Below are 14,392 nucleotides of genomic sequence, written 5' to 3'. Positions count from 1 at the left end.
ATCCATTGCTTTTGTTTCTTTTTTGTTTTTTTATATGTTTATTTATTTTTTTTTGTTTTTTTTTTGATATATTTTTTTTATTGTTAAAGATTTTTCAGGTTAGATTTTAGGAAGATCGATCGATCGTCGATTCGTCTCGTTCGATCGTGTCGTTTTCGTTCGTCCATCGAATGCAATATTGATCCTTTCAATCGGTGACTGTTCGTTCCGGTTCTAACTAACAATGAGCTTCAATCGAGAGAAATTTGAACAATATTACCAATTAATGTTTTGCATGCCTGATTGGTAATATGTGTAGCTCAATTACTTTTAAATTTTAGAATTATATTTAATAGAAAATTCAGAATACCATTTTTTCAGTTATTCTATTTTAAAAAATTATCTCATAAAAAGTTATCAATTGTTTTAATTCAAAATCGAAGAATATATTCGTATGCATGTTTAAATTACATTTATAAAATATTTAAATATAAATTATATTTCGAGCTATACATACTTCTTTTCAATAAGATAAATATTCAAAATTTATATTAGAAAAATTATTATCAAGGAAACCACATTATTAATATTTGTTTCTATATCACAATATCAATAACATAGCTCGATTTGAGAAAAATTTAAGAAAATTTGGTTCGTAACAAAAGACTCGTATGTCTTTTTCTCATCGATTAGGCAGTGATAGATTTTTTTTTAGACAGTCTCCTCGATCTTTCGACAAAAAATAATAATCTTTTAAATGGAAAGAATTACGATTATTTATTGCTGTACACAATTTGTTTGTGCAGATATGTATTATTTTCTCTCTCTCTCTTTTTTTTTTCTTTTTAAAGAAATATGTGCGTGATTTTCGTTGGAAAAAAGTGATTTTTCACAATAAATTATTGTATGTATATATAGGATATCGATTCGCTTCTCTCGCAGATATTTATTGTTATTGTTGCTACTGTTTGATAGGCAGTGATACTTTCTTTTCATTTCATTCAATTTTTATATTTCAATCTCGTTCTTCCAATATATTTTTGAATTCATATACAAAAGTTGACTGAAAACTGTTATATATTTTTAATTTTAACAAATCACATCTTTTTTGCATAAATTTTTAAATAAATCAACTTAAATTTCAATTATTAAGATTTCTAATCATCGAAAAATATCGTCAGAAAAATCAAAAACATCAGAATTTAATGATTAACATCACGAATTATCTTTTTATCTCTAATATCGATTATTATTTCATTCCTTATCCTTCATATTTCATAACACTTTTCCAATAAATTCTATCGTTTAGATATCAAAATCTAATTACAATTAATTAATCATTTACGCATCTTTGACGGTGTCGTAAATATTTATTTCCGGTATTGGTCGCAAGAACGAACACTGCCTTCATAAATTTTTCTATTTTCTTCGTTTACATTCAACGTATATTTATATACTTTCTATTCGATTATCCAGCCTTATATAATAGCAGTTTCTTATGAAAAAACAATACTATCTTCAATAACATCATCTTCAACAAACAATAGAAGTTCTCTTAATATCCCTATTCGATCGGGGTATTTTCGAGATATTTCTCAGAATTTCCATAGAAATAGCTCGAAACCCTCGACGATGTATTTACAACGCTCTCGTTAGATTTCCCGCCTCGTTGGCCGAGCTCTCATTCGCTTCCGGTGTCGGATACAGGCACGCGTGAAACGATTTCGCAGCGAGAGATAACAAGTTTGTCCACTTCCAACGCTCAGAATCCAACTAAATTTCCATTCGTTTCGTGCTATTGATTTATAGGGATCAAATACATCGCTTCCTGCAGTGAAAGCATACGGCCACGAATATTCCTCTCGAAAATTTCCAATTGAAATAATCTCAGGGAACAGAATCGTAGCACGATTCTTTCTCCCCTCTCTCTCTCTCTCGTTTTCTCTCGCGTGAAATCGAATTTTTCATCGAATTTTTTGCTCGAGAATTCCAAGAGTTGGAAGAAAAGTAAAAAAAGAAATAAAAAAAAAAAAAAAAATGCGTCACCTCCACATGCTCATTTTCGGTACCAGGACGAAGATCTCTTGACTTTCGCTCGAGGAAACAACGATTTCGATCGACAACGAGTATCGCCCGTTGATATCGATTGTCTTTTAATATCGTCTTGTCTTTTACAGCGGCTTCGTACGCCGTTAGAAAATCGGTCTCTGGATTAAAAGCAGTACTTCCGCGTGCTCACTTCCGGTACCGGGCTCAAGGACGGGGGCCGCCCCTCGCGCGGGACAACCCCCCCTTCCTCCTGTCAGCCGTAGTAATAGCTCTTCGTGCTCAAACTCCGTGGATTTTCTGGGCGTAGAATCGTGTGAAGACTGTCCGTGCCTACCATATGGTTGCCCAGGTCCACCCTGACACCTGTGTTGCCAGGGTAATGCCCTGGCGCTGGATGCATCGTGGTGGGCGACATAGGTATCCTTGTTTCCGCGTAGTAACGATCGCCGTGGAGCCTCTCGGCCAGCTGGGTCTCTGGAAGCCTGGAAAGGAAATTCAGAGTAAAATAAAAATAGAACTTTTTGGAGTGGTCTAGAATGTTTGCAAGACTGATTGTGTTGAGATTGACGAGGATTGAAGAAAGATGGGATTGTAATTGATATAATTTAGTAGATGCTAGTAAGTTTATTATTATTATTATTATTATTATTATTATTATTATTATTATTATTTAAAAAAGATATTTTTAAATTGTTAGATCGTTTGAAAAAACGTATTCGAATGGTGTACGAACCTTGTGTCTTGCATCGGAACTGGTACTGGCGTGGTAAGATCAATATCAGCGTCAATTTCCGAAATGTCATCGGTGAATCCATTTGGAAGCGCTTCGTTATTTGCATGGAACTTTGCGTCTCTCTTCGCACGATGACGGCTGACTAAAAGACGTCCAATTACCAAGCCCAGGAAGATTAAAATACCGGCTGTGACCGACACGATGATATAAAGGTAGAATTTCTCTTGATTTTCTGTGTGAACGGGAAATCCAATAAAATGTAACAATGATCAAATTTTATAAAATTAATTAGATTATATAATTGAATTAAAATATGAAATATGAAAATTTAGGAAGGGTTCAACTTGCATGCAAAATTACTGGAAAATCTACTACTATAGATGCAATGCAAACACAAATGCTCAATCTTTTTGATTGCAAACTAATCGCGTTTCGAGCAATAAAGTGCAATATTACTTAATATTTTCAAATATTCGTTTTTTTACGCAACATAAATACAATACAAAAAAAATATTTATTAAACATACATACGACTACCTATAATTTCTAAATTTTCTAATCATAAACTTTTATCTTCCAAATATTTTAGAAAAATTTAATAATTATTTTTCAACATTTTTTTTGTAAATGTATTACATTATATTATTGACACTTGATGATAAATTAATGACATCATTAACTGTAGGAACAGAGGTTTACCAATTAATCTAGATAAGCTAAATTATCGATTGTAAATAGTTACTATCATTTCAGAGCTTGGTAAAAGCGGGATCTCTGTTTACCGACATTTCCCTAGACGATATATCTCTAGTTCAACCGATAAAGAAATAAAGAGAACAGAGGGAAAGACCGGTAAAAAAGGCGACTTACCGACTGCTCGAACGGGAAAGTGGAGTACAGAGTGTACTTACTCGATATGAACGAATAGGCATTGATCCATTCATTGATATATCCGACAACGACACGATCCTCTTCGGGAAAGGCGTAGACTACCGTGGTGCAATTAATCGGTGACATCGTACTGCTGGTAATATCGGCCACGTTGTTGTCGAACATAATCATCCCTTGAATAACCGTGGGTGTTAGGGGCGAGTCTTTCGCTCCTACACCGATTGACTTAAACTTGTTCGATCGTGTATCCACTGTGTAGACGCGAGAAATAAATGAATAGGATTGGCTGATCAAGAATAAAAGATCGATAAGAAGGGATAAGAGAATGCAATGCACAAATAGGTGCCGATAAGTTATATTAATCATCCCTGATCCTGTTATTTACAAGAAGCCATAATAATCGTTGTTCTTTACACGATAACAGAGGTAATTTCAAAAAATTTCAAATACAACGCACGTTTCTTTGCAATATATTTGATATAACGATCAATATTTACACATTATTTGTCAGATATACGATTATGTGTGTTAAATACGGAAATTATAAAAGATAATCGAAACACGGTTAATTTATTTTACAGATAGCGTATTCTTGGCAAGGCAATGGTGATTTATTCGTAGCTTCGTATTATATACAAGAGTATTGGGAATAAAATGATGTAAAACGTAATCCTCCACCAAATCGTAATTGCTTCGTGTTATTTGTACAAAATTGCGATCAATGCGAGAATACGAGGGTGCTGTGTAAAGTGATAGAGCAGAAAATCTGATATCAGGGAAAATATTAAGATAAGATGAATAATGTGAATTTACAAATTGAAATTTATACGTGTAATAAAGGCTAATTTATAAAATTTAAGTGATGTAGGATATAGGAAATTTTGAGAGATATTTAAATATGCGATTACATTGATTTTACTACTTAAAATATATACATTTTTTGCCATTTATCGTATATATAATGAATTTAATCATAATTGAGATACTTCATTATATTATATTCGTTAATAAAATGGATGAGAAGGATTAAATATAAAATTATTAAATTCAAAGTTATCTTTTTTGCTATTTTTAAATATAACAACTTTAAATTAAAATAATATAAATAAAAATAAAAGACATTTCATTTTAATCCTTTCTTTTATCTAAAATAATCTCTCAAAATTTCCTGAATTTTCTAATAACGCTAAATCAGTATGAATTAACTTTATTTATAGTGACAAAAACAAAATGATATCAATTCAATTGTCGATAATTTAACATAAATTGAACGTATGCTACGTTACGATATTGTTTTCGACCTAATATCAAACATTATTGATATCTTCTATACATTTCGTTGTCAATCTATAAGCACAAATGACTGTCGATGTTGCATATGCTCTTATCACTAATGGACCCATTTCATTCCATAATCAGAATATGTCAATGCTACTAGACACTCTCACATAATAATAAACTAACATTATAATTATTTAATTTTCAGCTCTCTATCAATTACCAGTTACAAAATTATTATGCAAGAGGACTTTAGTGTCGATTCTGCGCCATACAATGTTACCAACTTTTAAAATTCCCTAAAATAAAATAATCTATATAATCTTATCAATCAAAAAGACATTCCACGCTCCTAAAGTTCATCAACCCCCAGAAATCTCTTAAATGAATTTAAACGAAGCAAATTTCATTTAATCTTCTCGTCCAACAATCAAGACCCTTTCACGAAACGCGTTGGAGGTTCCCTCTGACGAAAGATGAATCGAAATAACGTGGAACAAGCGGAGTGGTCCATCGATAACCCGTTCGACGTGTCGTTCACCCCGTGTTTTTTACGGATCGATGATCCGGCAAAGAAGATACCGATACTCCGCGCTTTCGACAGGTTTTCAGAGCACAGACAGGCCATGGATATTTTTCAAGAGGAGGAGGAGAAGGAGGTGAATGCCAATGGGAATGGAAATTCGAAGTTCATCTTATTATATATCGGCATACGACAGTGGCTTTTGTCATTCGTGCCGCAAAAATACGTAAATTACATGCGAGCACGGATATCTTGTTTGAAATTTCAACGTGTTTATATTCATATTGATGAAAATTTGGAAAATTATAATTATAATCGAAAATAACTCGAAAATAAACGAATTTTGAATTTGACTATAATCGAGAGAATTGGAAGAAATAATGGATTGGAACGAATTTTGAAAGCGACGTTGAAGTTATTTCATTATGAATGTAAACTGGATTTAAATCGAGATTATAACCATTGAAATTACAATTGATGCAATCATTTGTTTTAATTATAAATATCACGTGTTTGTTTCATAAATTTAAAAAATGAAACAATGTTATAAAATATAACGTGATATAATTAAATTTCTCATATTAGAATTCTTCGTTTGGGCTACCAATTTTAATCATCTGAAATCACCCTTAAAATCGAATCTCTTTGAACGTGTATAAATAACGAAACGCAAACTTACGATCTTCACGAACGATGAGTCTGACGTCCCTGTTTATTTGATTTGGAAAACCGAGCCAGTTTATCGTGGTTCTTAACTAGAACGCTTCGAAGACACTGATTTACATAAACGGAGCCTCTGTGCGACGCAATTCTGCAAACGCAGTGAAATTTACATGGGAATCAGCAAATAACTTACCGCGAAATTTTGAATCGTCATCAATACGAAGAAGAAACTAAAATTCAGCATATACGTTTTATGATGTTGACAAAATCAATATTTTTTTTTCTACATATCCCAGAATTTATTTTATTATTTTTATGTCGGATAATATATTTTCAGTTGCATTGTATCTTTAACTTTGACACGATTAAGGAATTAAATAATATTTCTCCTTTTGTAAAATATTCGAATGGATCATTTTATGAATCTAATTTAATTATATAGATTGAATATGTTTTCTTTGAATTGAAGAGAAAAAAAGAGAAATTATTATTAACTATTTATAACTATAAATTTTGTAAGAAATATTTGTATAAAACTTTAATTGGAGCAAATACGTTTCGAAGTTGGACGAAATATTATGTAGGATAGAAAGAAGAATTAAGTATTCTAATATCAAGTGACCTAATTCAAACTTATGCAATTATATATGATCTGACGAAACTCGACGAGCAAGGATGGTTAAATATGCATAATCAGCCATTTCAAATAGTACCTACATTTCATCTTATCATCAATATATGCTAAAAAGAAAAAATAAAAAAATAAAAATTGTAAAAAGAAGAAATAAAAGGACGAGTTTATTAAAAATTTTCATTAATTAATTAAAAACTACGAAGAGAAAATAATTAATCAATAACAGTAATTGTTGACATTATCTTAGTAAAAGTTTTTTTGGTTTTTTTAGAATGAAGAAAATTTTCCTACAAAAGATTCCCAAGATAAAGTCTAGTAAAGTTAAAAGAATCTTCCATATTATTTACATCTGAATTGAAACTGAATTGAAGTCAGATCCAGCAGTTTCATGATCCGTATTTGCGATCAGATCATCACTTGAAGTTTCGAGTTTTCCAATTAAGAACTTTTAAATACTTAGAATCAGTCATATTATTTTAATGAACCAATTAAAAAATATAAACATTATAAATATTTTCTTAACATCAAAGATATTTTTATTTGCATCTACACAATAATTCACAGCTCAAGAACAAAATCTCAATAAATTTTACTTACTTTGGAAGTGATAACATTTTATATCATAAGAATAAATTATTAAAAAACAGTTTTCTTCTTTAAACGTTCACTTAAAAATCATTGATTATAATTTCCTTTCAATACTATTTAATTCATTCGACCAACAATAAATAATTAAATCAATATGCACTTGTATCCATCGAAATTTTTCAAACTCACAAACGAAAAGTTGTTCTCCAATCGATTGACATTTATGATTTTTCTTCGCCAAAATGAAATCGATAGAGCGATTTTCTCACTGGAAGTTGTTCGGCACAACCACGATAGACGTAAAACTATTCAAGTGATATATTGTAGGCAAACATTTAAAACGCTTATCAGCACTCCACGCGATTTGCACAGGCGGTCAGATAATACCAATGTTTCGTATTCTCAAATATTTGTTATATAACTAAGACTACAATGATAATCAGTATCGAACTAGAACATTATTTTAAATATTCATTTTTATTATTAAATATTATTTAAATTTTTATTCTTGAATGGGAAAATGGAAGAAGCTCTTATCGATTGAATCAATCAGTTAAAATTATTGATGAAGATCTTATCTGAGAAGAAATTGTTATGTAGAAAATTTTTGCATAGGAAGAATAGAACTGATTTAAATAATTTTTATATATAATTTATATTATCATCAATATTTGTAGGAAATATATTGTTTCAAATAATTATTTGATTTCACAATAATATCTCATACATGTATAACATCTAAATACGAATATTTCTCACTTTTCTTTAACAAGATAATCTAGTTAAATTTTAAAAAATTGTTGTCTTCTATATAATTTTATTTACCTGTTACGAAAATAAAGAAAATAGCATTCGTGTAATTTTCATTATACGTGCAATTATTTCCACAAGCAGAATAAACAACATGCCCAGAGTCATTATTACCATCGTGATATTTAGCAAAATAAATATACTATTATATATAGATAAACTAAATACAACGGTAGATTCAGATTATGATGTATTTTCCACTTAAGAAGTATGTAGTATGTGCATTATGTAGCTACATCATACAGTATTTTGATGGAGTATTATACATTATAATGCATCATACTTGGAGCCATAATTTAATGTTATTTTAATGAAATGTTGCTAAATATCTAAAAGGTAAAATTCTTTAAAATGCATGCAATACTAATCTTTTATTCATCCGCACTGACACATATATTTATGCTAATATACGTATGCGCAATATTTATACTAATTTTGAATTATTAAATAATGAAAGTAATAATATAATTTATCTTTTATTATTTTCTATAATAAATAAATAGGAGATAATAATGAAGATATTTTTAATTAATTAGATGTTCAAAAAAATATGCTCGACATATATATCTATATTTATCTGTATTAGTTTTTTTATGTATATAAAATTGTAAAAATTTATAAAATTGTTAGTTTAGTTTAATTTTAATTTTTTGATAAAATTTTTCCTACAATTAATCTTCCAATAAAAAATTAATGATAAAAGAACGATAAAATAAAGAGGCACAAAATTAAAATTCTAAATATTTCATTAAACAATATAAATGTTTATATCCACATTCTTCTTTTCTTCGTGTAATATATTTCGAAGATTATATTTTGGAGATTAAAATTAAAAACAGTTATTATTATTGCGAGATATGCTTTCCATATTATTGTTGCTCATACAAATTTCATACGTATATTACGTATATTTGCAGAACAAAATGGAAATAATAATATTTATGTTACGAGTTATCTGTCTTATATTATTATCGTTATATTATAAATAATACAATCTCACCGTTCATTATCATTTTCAGTTCTAAATTTTTATTCCATCATCGTTTACAAGAATAGATGATGAAATTATCCGCTAAACAACGCGTTTGAAGAAAGACAAGATCTCACTGAAAAATGGCAATCACTTAACAGACCACAGTTTAACTGCTTCTCGTTAATGGCGTTTGAAACACTTGAATATAGAGAACGGAAACATCTGTATTAGTATGTTGTTGCAATGACGATGGTTCCGTCACAGATTGGTCTATCGGTTGGCGATCCGCTATCAATACAAGAGGAACACTATGAACCCAATCTAATCCTGATTAGATCCATAGGAATTGCTTTGGAAATCCTGCTGTGCTTCGACATGCGGATTCTGAACGAGGAAATAATGTAAACGCGCAAGATATCGGATAGTTGTCGGATGAACTATTTTCACGCTCGACGCGATGTCGATCGAATTATTAAATTCCTTTCGATTCCAATAAAGGTGCCAGGAATTATCGTCTCACAATTGTAATTTCCATTAGTCTGAAAATAATAATATATAGTGGTAGTATATAAAGATAGGTATTTCTGAATAAAAAATAAATATTGAAAAGAAAACAAATATTAGATAGTTTAATTTTAATCAATATTCAATGAATATTGATGAATATTTATTGTATTGAAAATCCACGTTCATGAAATCAATCCTTGTAATATAAAATATATTAACTTTCATATTTTTCGATTATACGGTATTTTATTATACGTGGATTAAACGTCTGTCTTAAATTCTAATCAAATCTAATTAAACCAAGCAGTTGATACAATTTTCTGAGAGAAAATTACTGAAGCATCCTAGATTTTCGTTGGATCGATAATTAACCATTTTGGTCACGGCGAAACGGATGTTTTACGATCAAACGCAACGTTGTTTCATTGGGAATAATGATGCCACAGTTTCGCACGTAGCGCGTCTCATTAAGATATTTAATGGTTCGTCGCTTGTTTTCCGCGGCAATTTATAGATCATGTTTAATTGTCCATCTATCGGTCGTTTCTTTCCGGAAATTAAACTGTATCAGTACGCGCTAATGCGGTTGTTAATTAATACACGATCACGAATTATCGACATGTAAAATTGATATCCTTGGCACGACTGATATATCCACGATTAATACCTTTATGAGCAATTATCGATTTAATTAACTTCTTCAAAACGAAACGTTCGATAAAAAGAAGCTCCTTTTAAGAAAGTATTCGCTTAAATTTTAATGCAGTAAATATGTTTTATCGAAATAGATAGTTTTAAAATTTTGAAATTTAATAGAAAAAATAAAAAATTTTATAATTTATGTAATATTACTGAACTCTTATTTTTTTTTATCAAAAGCATTATATTACAATCGGAATTGATTTAACGATGTATCAATAATGGTATAATTCAAATGGCTATTTATGAAATAATATGAATGCTTCATTATGAATATTAAAAACCATTATTGTAAATCGTTTAACATTGAAATGTCCACAAGTGATAAATGAAGACATCAATAAATCAAATAATTGATTTATGTAAAACACTATTATCTCTACGTGAAATATAATATAACATAATAAATGACATTTAAATTGCTATTTAAATAGCTTTAATCCTCAAATTATATCACAATTAGCGAAAATCATTTTCTCAATTAATTTGTGTCACGATATCAATAATCAAAATACCAAAAGTTTCTTTAAAAGTAAGAATCATCGTCCAGAAAATTATCCTAATTTTCCAGAATTAATTCACGAATTTAATGGACTATATCTTTCCATTTAATGAAAGAATTTCAGGTAGAAGCTCAGCTCTTCAATTTCGTCCAAGTTTATCGCTAAGCTCGTCGAAACAGTGTAAATTTTGCCTCCAGTAAACTTCCGTCAGGATGCTTTGAGTCATCAGCTTTAGTTAGCTAATAACTTTTTTGTCAAATATCTTCAGCATTATATCTTGGAATATATCTTGCATCATTATCGAGAACGCTTCACGGACGATTTAAGCTTAAACTTCCGTACCACAACACGGGTTCGATGATCTTCAATGGGGATGATACAGGGTGAAACTCAACGAGAGGATTGGTTAAAATGAGGAATTATCTACTTCAACGACTTTGTTGGCGAATGAAATTCGTAAGGAAATTTGTTGAAATTAAATATTTAGTTCAACGTATTATTAATACACGCGATAATTTTTCAAAAATAATCTTGAATCTTTATATCTCGACAAGAGATATCAGAATGAAATATCAGAATGAAATATCAGAATGAATCAAAAAAATAAATTCCAATGGCATAATTTTTGAGTAAGCTTTGATGACAAAATTTTTAATTCCTTCTCATGATTTTTATTTCCATTTAAAAATGTAAGTTTTGTTTTTATAATCTCGCGTGTTTGCTAAAATAATTAAATTTACGTTTTTCTCAACAATTTGTTTACTAATACACGCAATAATTTTCTGTTTTTTTTTTCAGGGAAATTATATATTCCTGTCTATTCATTTCCTGAATTAATCTGTGGAAATTTGACTGATGATGGTTGTCTAATCGGAATTAGATTAGACTTGCAGCATATTAGTTAGTAGAGTCTCATTACCAATGTCAAATTGGTTATCAACAGTTCAATCTTCAATGCAACGCCGATATGAGTCTCAATTACCTGTGGCTTCATTATGGCCGGAGACAATTAACGTTGACCACCGACAGGGATGAAAGATAATCTCAAAGCGCCTCTTCATAAATTTTTACCGATAAAAAGGTAATTTAATTCTATGGATAATTTAAGTTTGATCATCTTATTTGATTTTTCTTTAAATATTATTAAACCATTGATCGACATAAATTATGACAAGCTTGTTTCGTGAAGTAAAAAGAAAAATTAATGGTCTATATTTCAAACTTATTTTCATTGAAACACTTTAATTTTAAACGCAAGAAATGGGATTTTTAATGGAATTTTAATCAAAGCAATCAGGACGATATTTTAACAACAAAAAAATTTTCCATTAACGTTGAATCTTTGTCAAGGATAAAAAAAAAATAACGATTTTATATCGAGCTCAATGAAAAAGTTAAAAGATATAACGTTTTTGACATCAAACAAATCTTCTAGAAAAAAAATTCAACCATTAATTTATCAACCGTAAAAAATATTATAATTGTTCAAACTGAATAAATATTAACAATAAAATTTTCAGTTGCAGGAAAGAATAAACGATGATTACATCAAGTAATAAATAAAAAATATTATTAATTAAATATTAATTCAATCTTGAAAATATTAAAATATTAAATATTAAACGTATTTTAAACAATACGTTTCATCGGTAACAGATATAAATTTCCTTTCTCGTGACAATTAACAAAACTCGAGACGAATAAAAGCAACGTGAATGCTCGAGAACGAACCTTAAACGTGTACCTGTGAAATAATCCGACGTGACAAACGTAATAAGGAGAACGTGAAAGTATAATAACCGGGGCCAACTTGTTGGTATTCTTTGTGAAAATTCGACCGTGTTTCCTTGCCGTGTCATAAAGTTTGCCGACGATCGCGAGCTCCTGACTGTTGGAATTCTAGCCCGAAGGGCTCGAAAGTTTGCGCAACTGCAATACCCACTACGCCAGATATTGACACCACGATAGCTGTTTAATTGTCTCTTCATCGATCTAAGTTTGACTTGCATACGAATAAATACGACGATATTTGAAATTATCATTGATTCTCATTCGATCTTAATGATGATCTTAATTCAATATTTCATTCAAAGATTTTTTAATCTTTTGTTTTTAAAATAATATTGATTTGATGAGATATATTTTATTTTCTTTATATCACGAAAGATGAATTGTTTAAGAATTTAACATTTTACTTGATAAAACATTGATATCCGATTAGAACACGAAACAAGGAAATTCTTTAGCAACGCATAAAGTTTCCGTATTAGCGTTAAATTATTCACTTAACTGTTGTCTCGAGTTTAAGACTCGCGTTTCTCCTAGACTTTCAGCTAGATTAAACAGTGAAAGTTTCAATGTTAAACTGTGTCATTGTTGAACGTGTGGTTCATAGAAATGATCCACTTAACAAACAGCAAGTTTTAAGTAACTTAAAACTCTATCCTTCCGACGAAGTTCTTCTTACAATTTTGATATCACCATCACATTTCTTTAAATAAGAGAAAAGTAGATGATATGAATGAAAGTGTGAATGTAATTTTTTTTTATTTTTTTCGATGAAACTCGATGTACTTTTATTACTGGCAAGGAATATCTTCTTTTTTAAAAAGAATGAAAATCGCACTAAGAAGATTCAACAAGTCCATTTTATTATTTTTTATCCTCTAACTGTTAAAAAAGATGAGAAATTTAATACGTTTTAAAATACAATCATTTCAAAATAGAGAAACAAGGAAAATCCAATTTTAAAATTGTCCTCCAAAAATTAAAAAAATTCATTTATCATGTTTCTTTCTTCAAGATTGATAACAACAAATGATTCAAAACCTATCCAATCTATATATTACCAATAAAAATTAAAATTACAATCAAGATCACAAGGAATATCAGTTCGACTTCTGAATAAAAAAAAGAAAGAAAGAAAGAGAGAGAGAAATTCAATTTCTGACGTGACACAATTTTTAACCATCGAATCGCGCGAATCTGGCAAATCCATTTCGCGTATCGATCGTCGAAAATTTAATTTCATCGAAAGGACTTAGCTGGTCATTGGCGAGTTTCACTTCGATTCCGATTTGAAGGCCGGCAGAAAGGAGAGATCAATTATTATTAAGTTCGCTTATCTAATCGGCCATGAGAGATTATGCGAGGTGGAGTTTTCATCGAAAACTTTATCAATATTTTCTTTGTCGATGAAATGGAACGACAAGAGGCGCCGATTCGAAGTTCGACAATGATGTCTGATGGAAATGATTGGAGATTCAAAGATTGATTTTCTTCGGTCTTCCAATCGTTAGTTTCAATTAACGATCAGATAAAATCTGATAATGTAATGAGACACGTGATAATTGCATTAATTTCACGAATGAAACGTTGATGTCGATGAATTCGATTTTCTTTTTTTGTTTTCTTCTTGCTTTAAAGTAAGATGAAATACAATACTTCTTCAAATTATTAAGGTTTAATTTAATTTATTTTTTGTTTCTTTTCAGTATATAATTTAACAATTCATTGATACTTATTTCATCTTTTTTATAATTACAATGAATTTTTATACAAA

General features: G+C 29.7%; 1 protein-coding gene across 1 annotated transcript in view; it reads right to left on the bottom strand.

The window, feature by feature from the left end:
- Positions 1 to 1,166: 1,166 nt before the first annotated feature.
- The window catches only part of LOC122716335, a 92,252-nt gene continuing 79,026 nt past the window's right edge, over positions 1,167 to 14,392 (bottom strand). The window contains exons 6-8 of the mRNA XM_043939323.1: positions 3,673 to 3,903; positions 2,762 to 2,993; positions 1,167 to 2,510 (exon numbers count right to left, since the gene is read on the bottom strand). Of these exons, the coding sequence (XP_043795258.1) occupies positions 2,282 to 2,510; positions 2,762 to 2,993; positions 3,673 to 3,903 (692 nt within the window). The 3' untranslated portion in view covers positions 1,167 to 2,281. The remainder of the gene's footprint in view (positions 2,511 to 2,761; positions 2,994 to 3,672; positions 3,904 to 14,392) is intronic.

The sequence above is a fragment of the Apis laboriosa genome, unplaced genomic scaffold, assembly GCF_014066325.1.
Source record: "Apis laboriosa isolate Shangri-la unplaced genomic scaffold, ASM1406632v1 scaffold453_cov159, whole genome shotgun sequence".
Lineage (NCBI taxonomy): Eukaryota > Metazoa > Arthropoda > Insecta > Hymenoptera > Apidae > Apis > Apis laboriosa.
The sequence above is the reverse complement of the archived record's forward strand: the minus strand, read 5'-3'. Positions and strand labels throughout refer to the sequence as shown.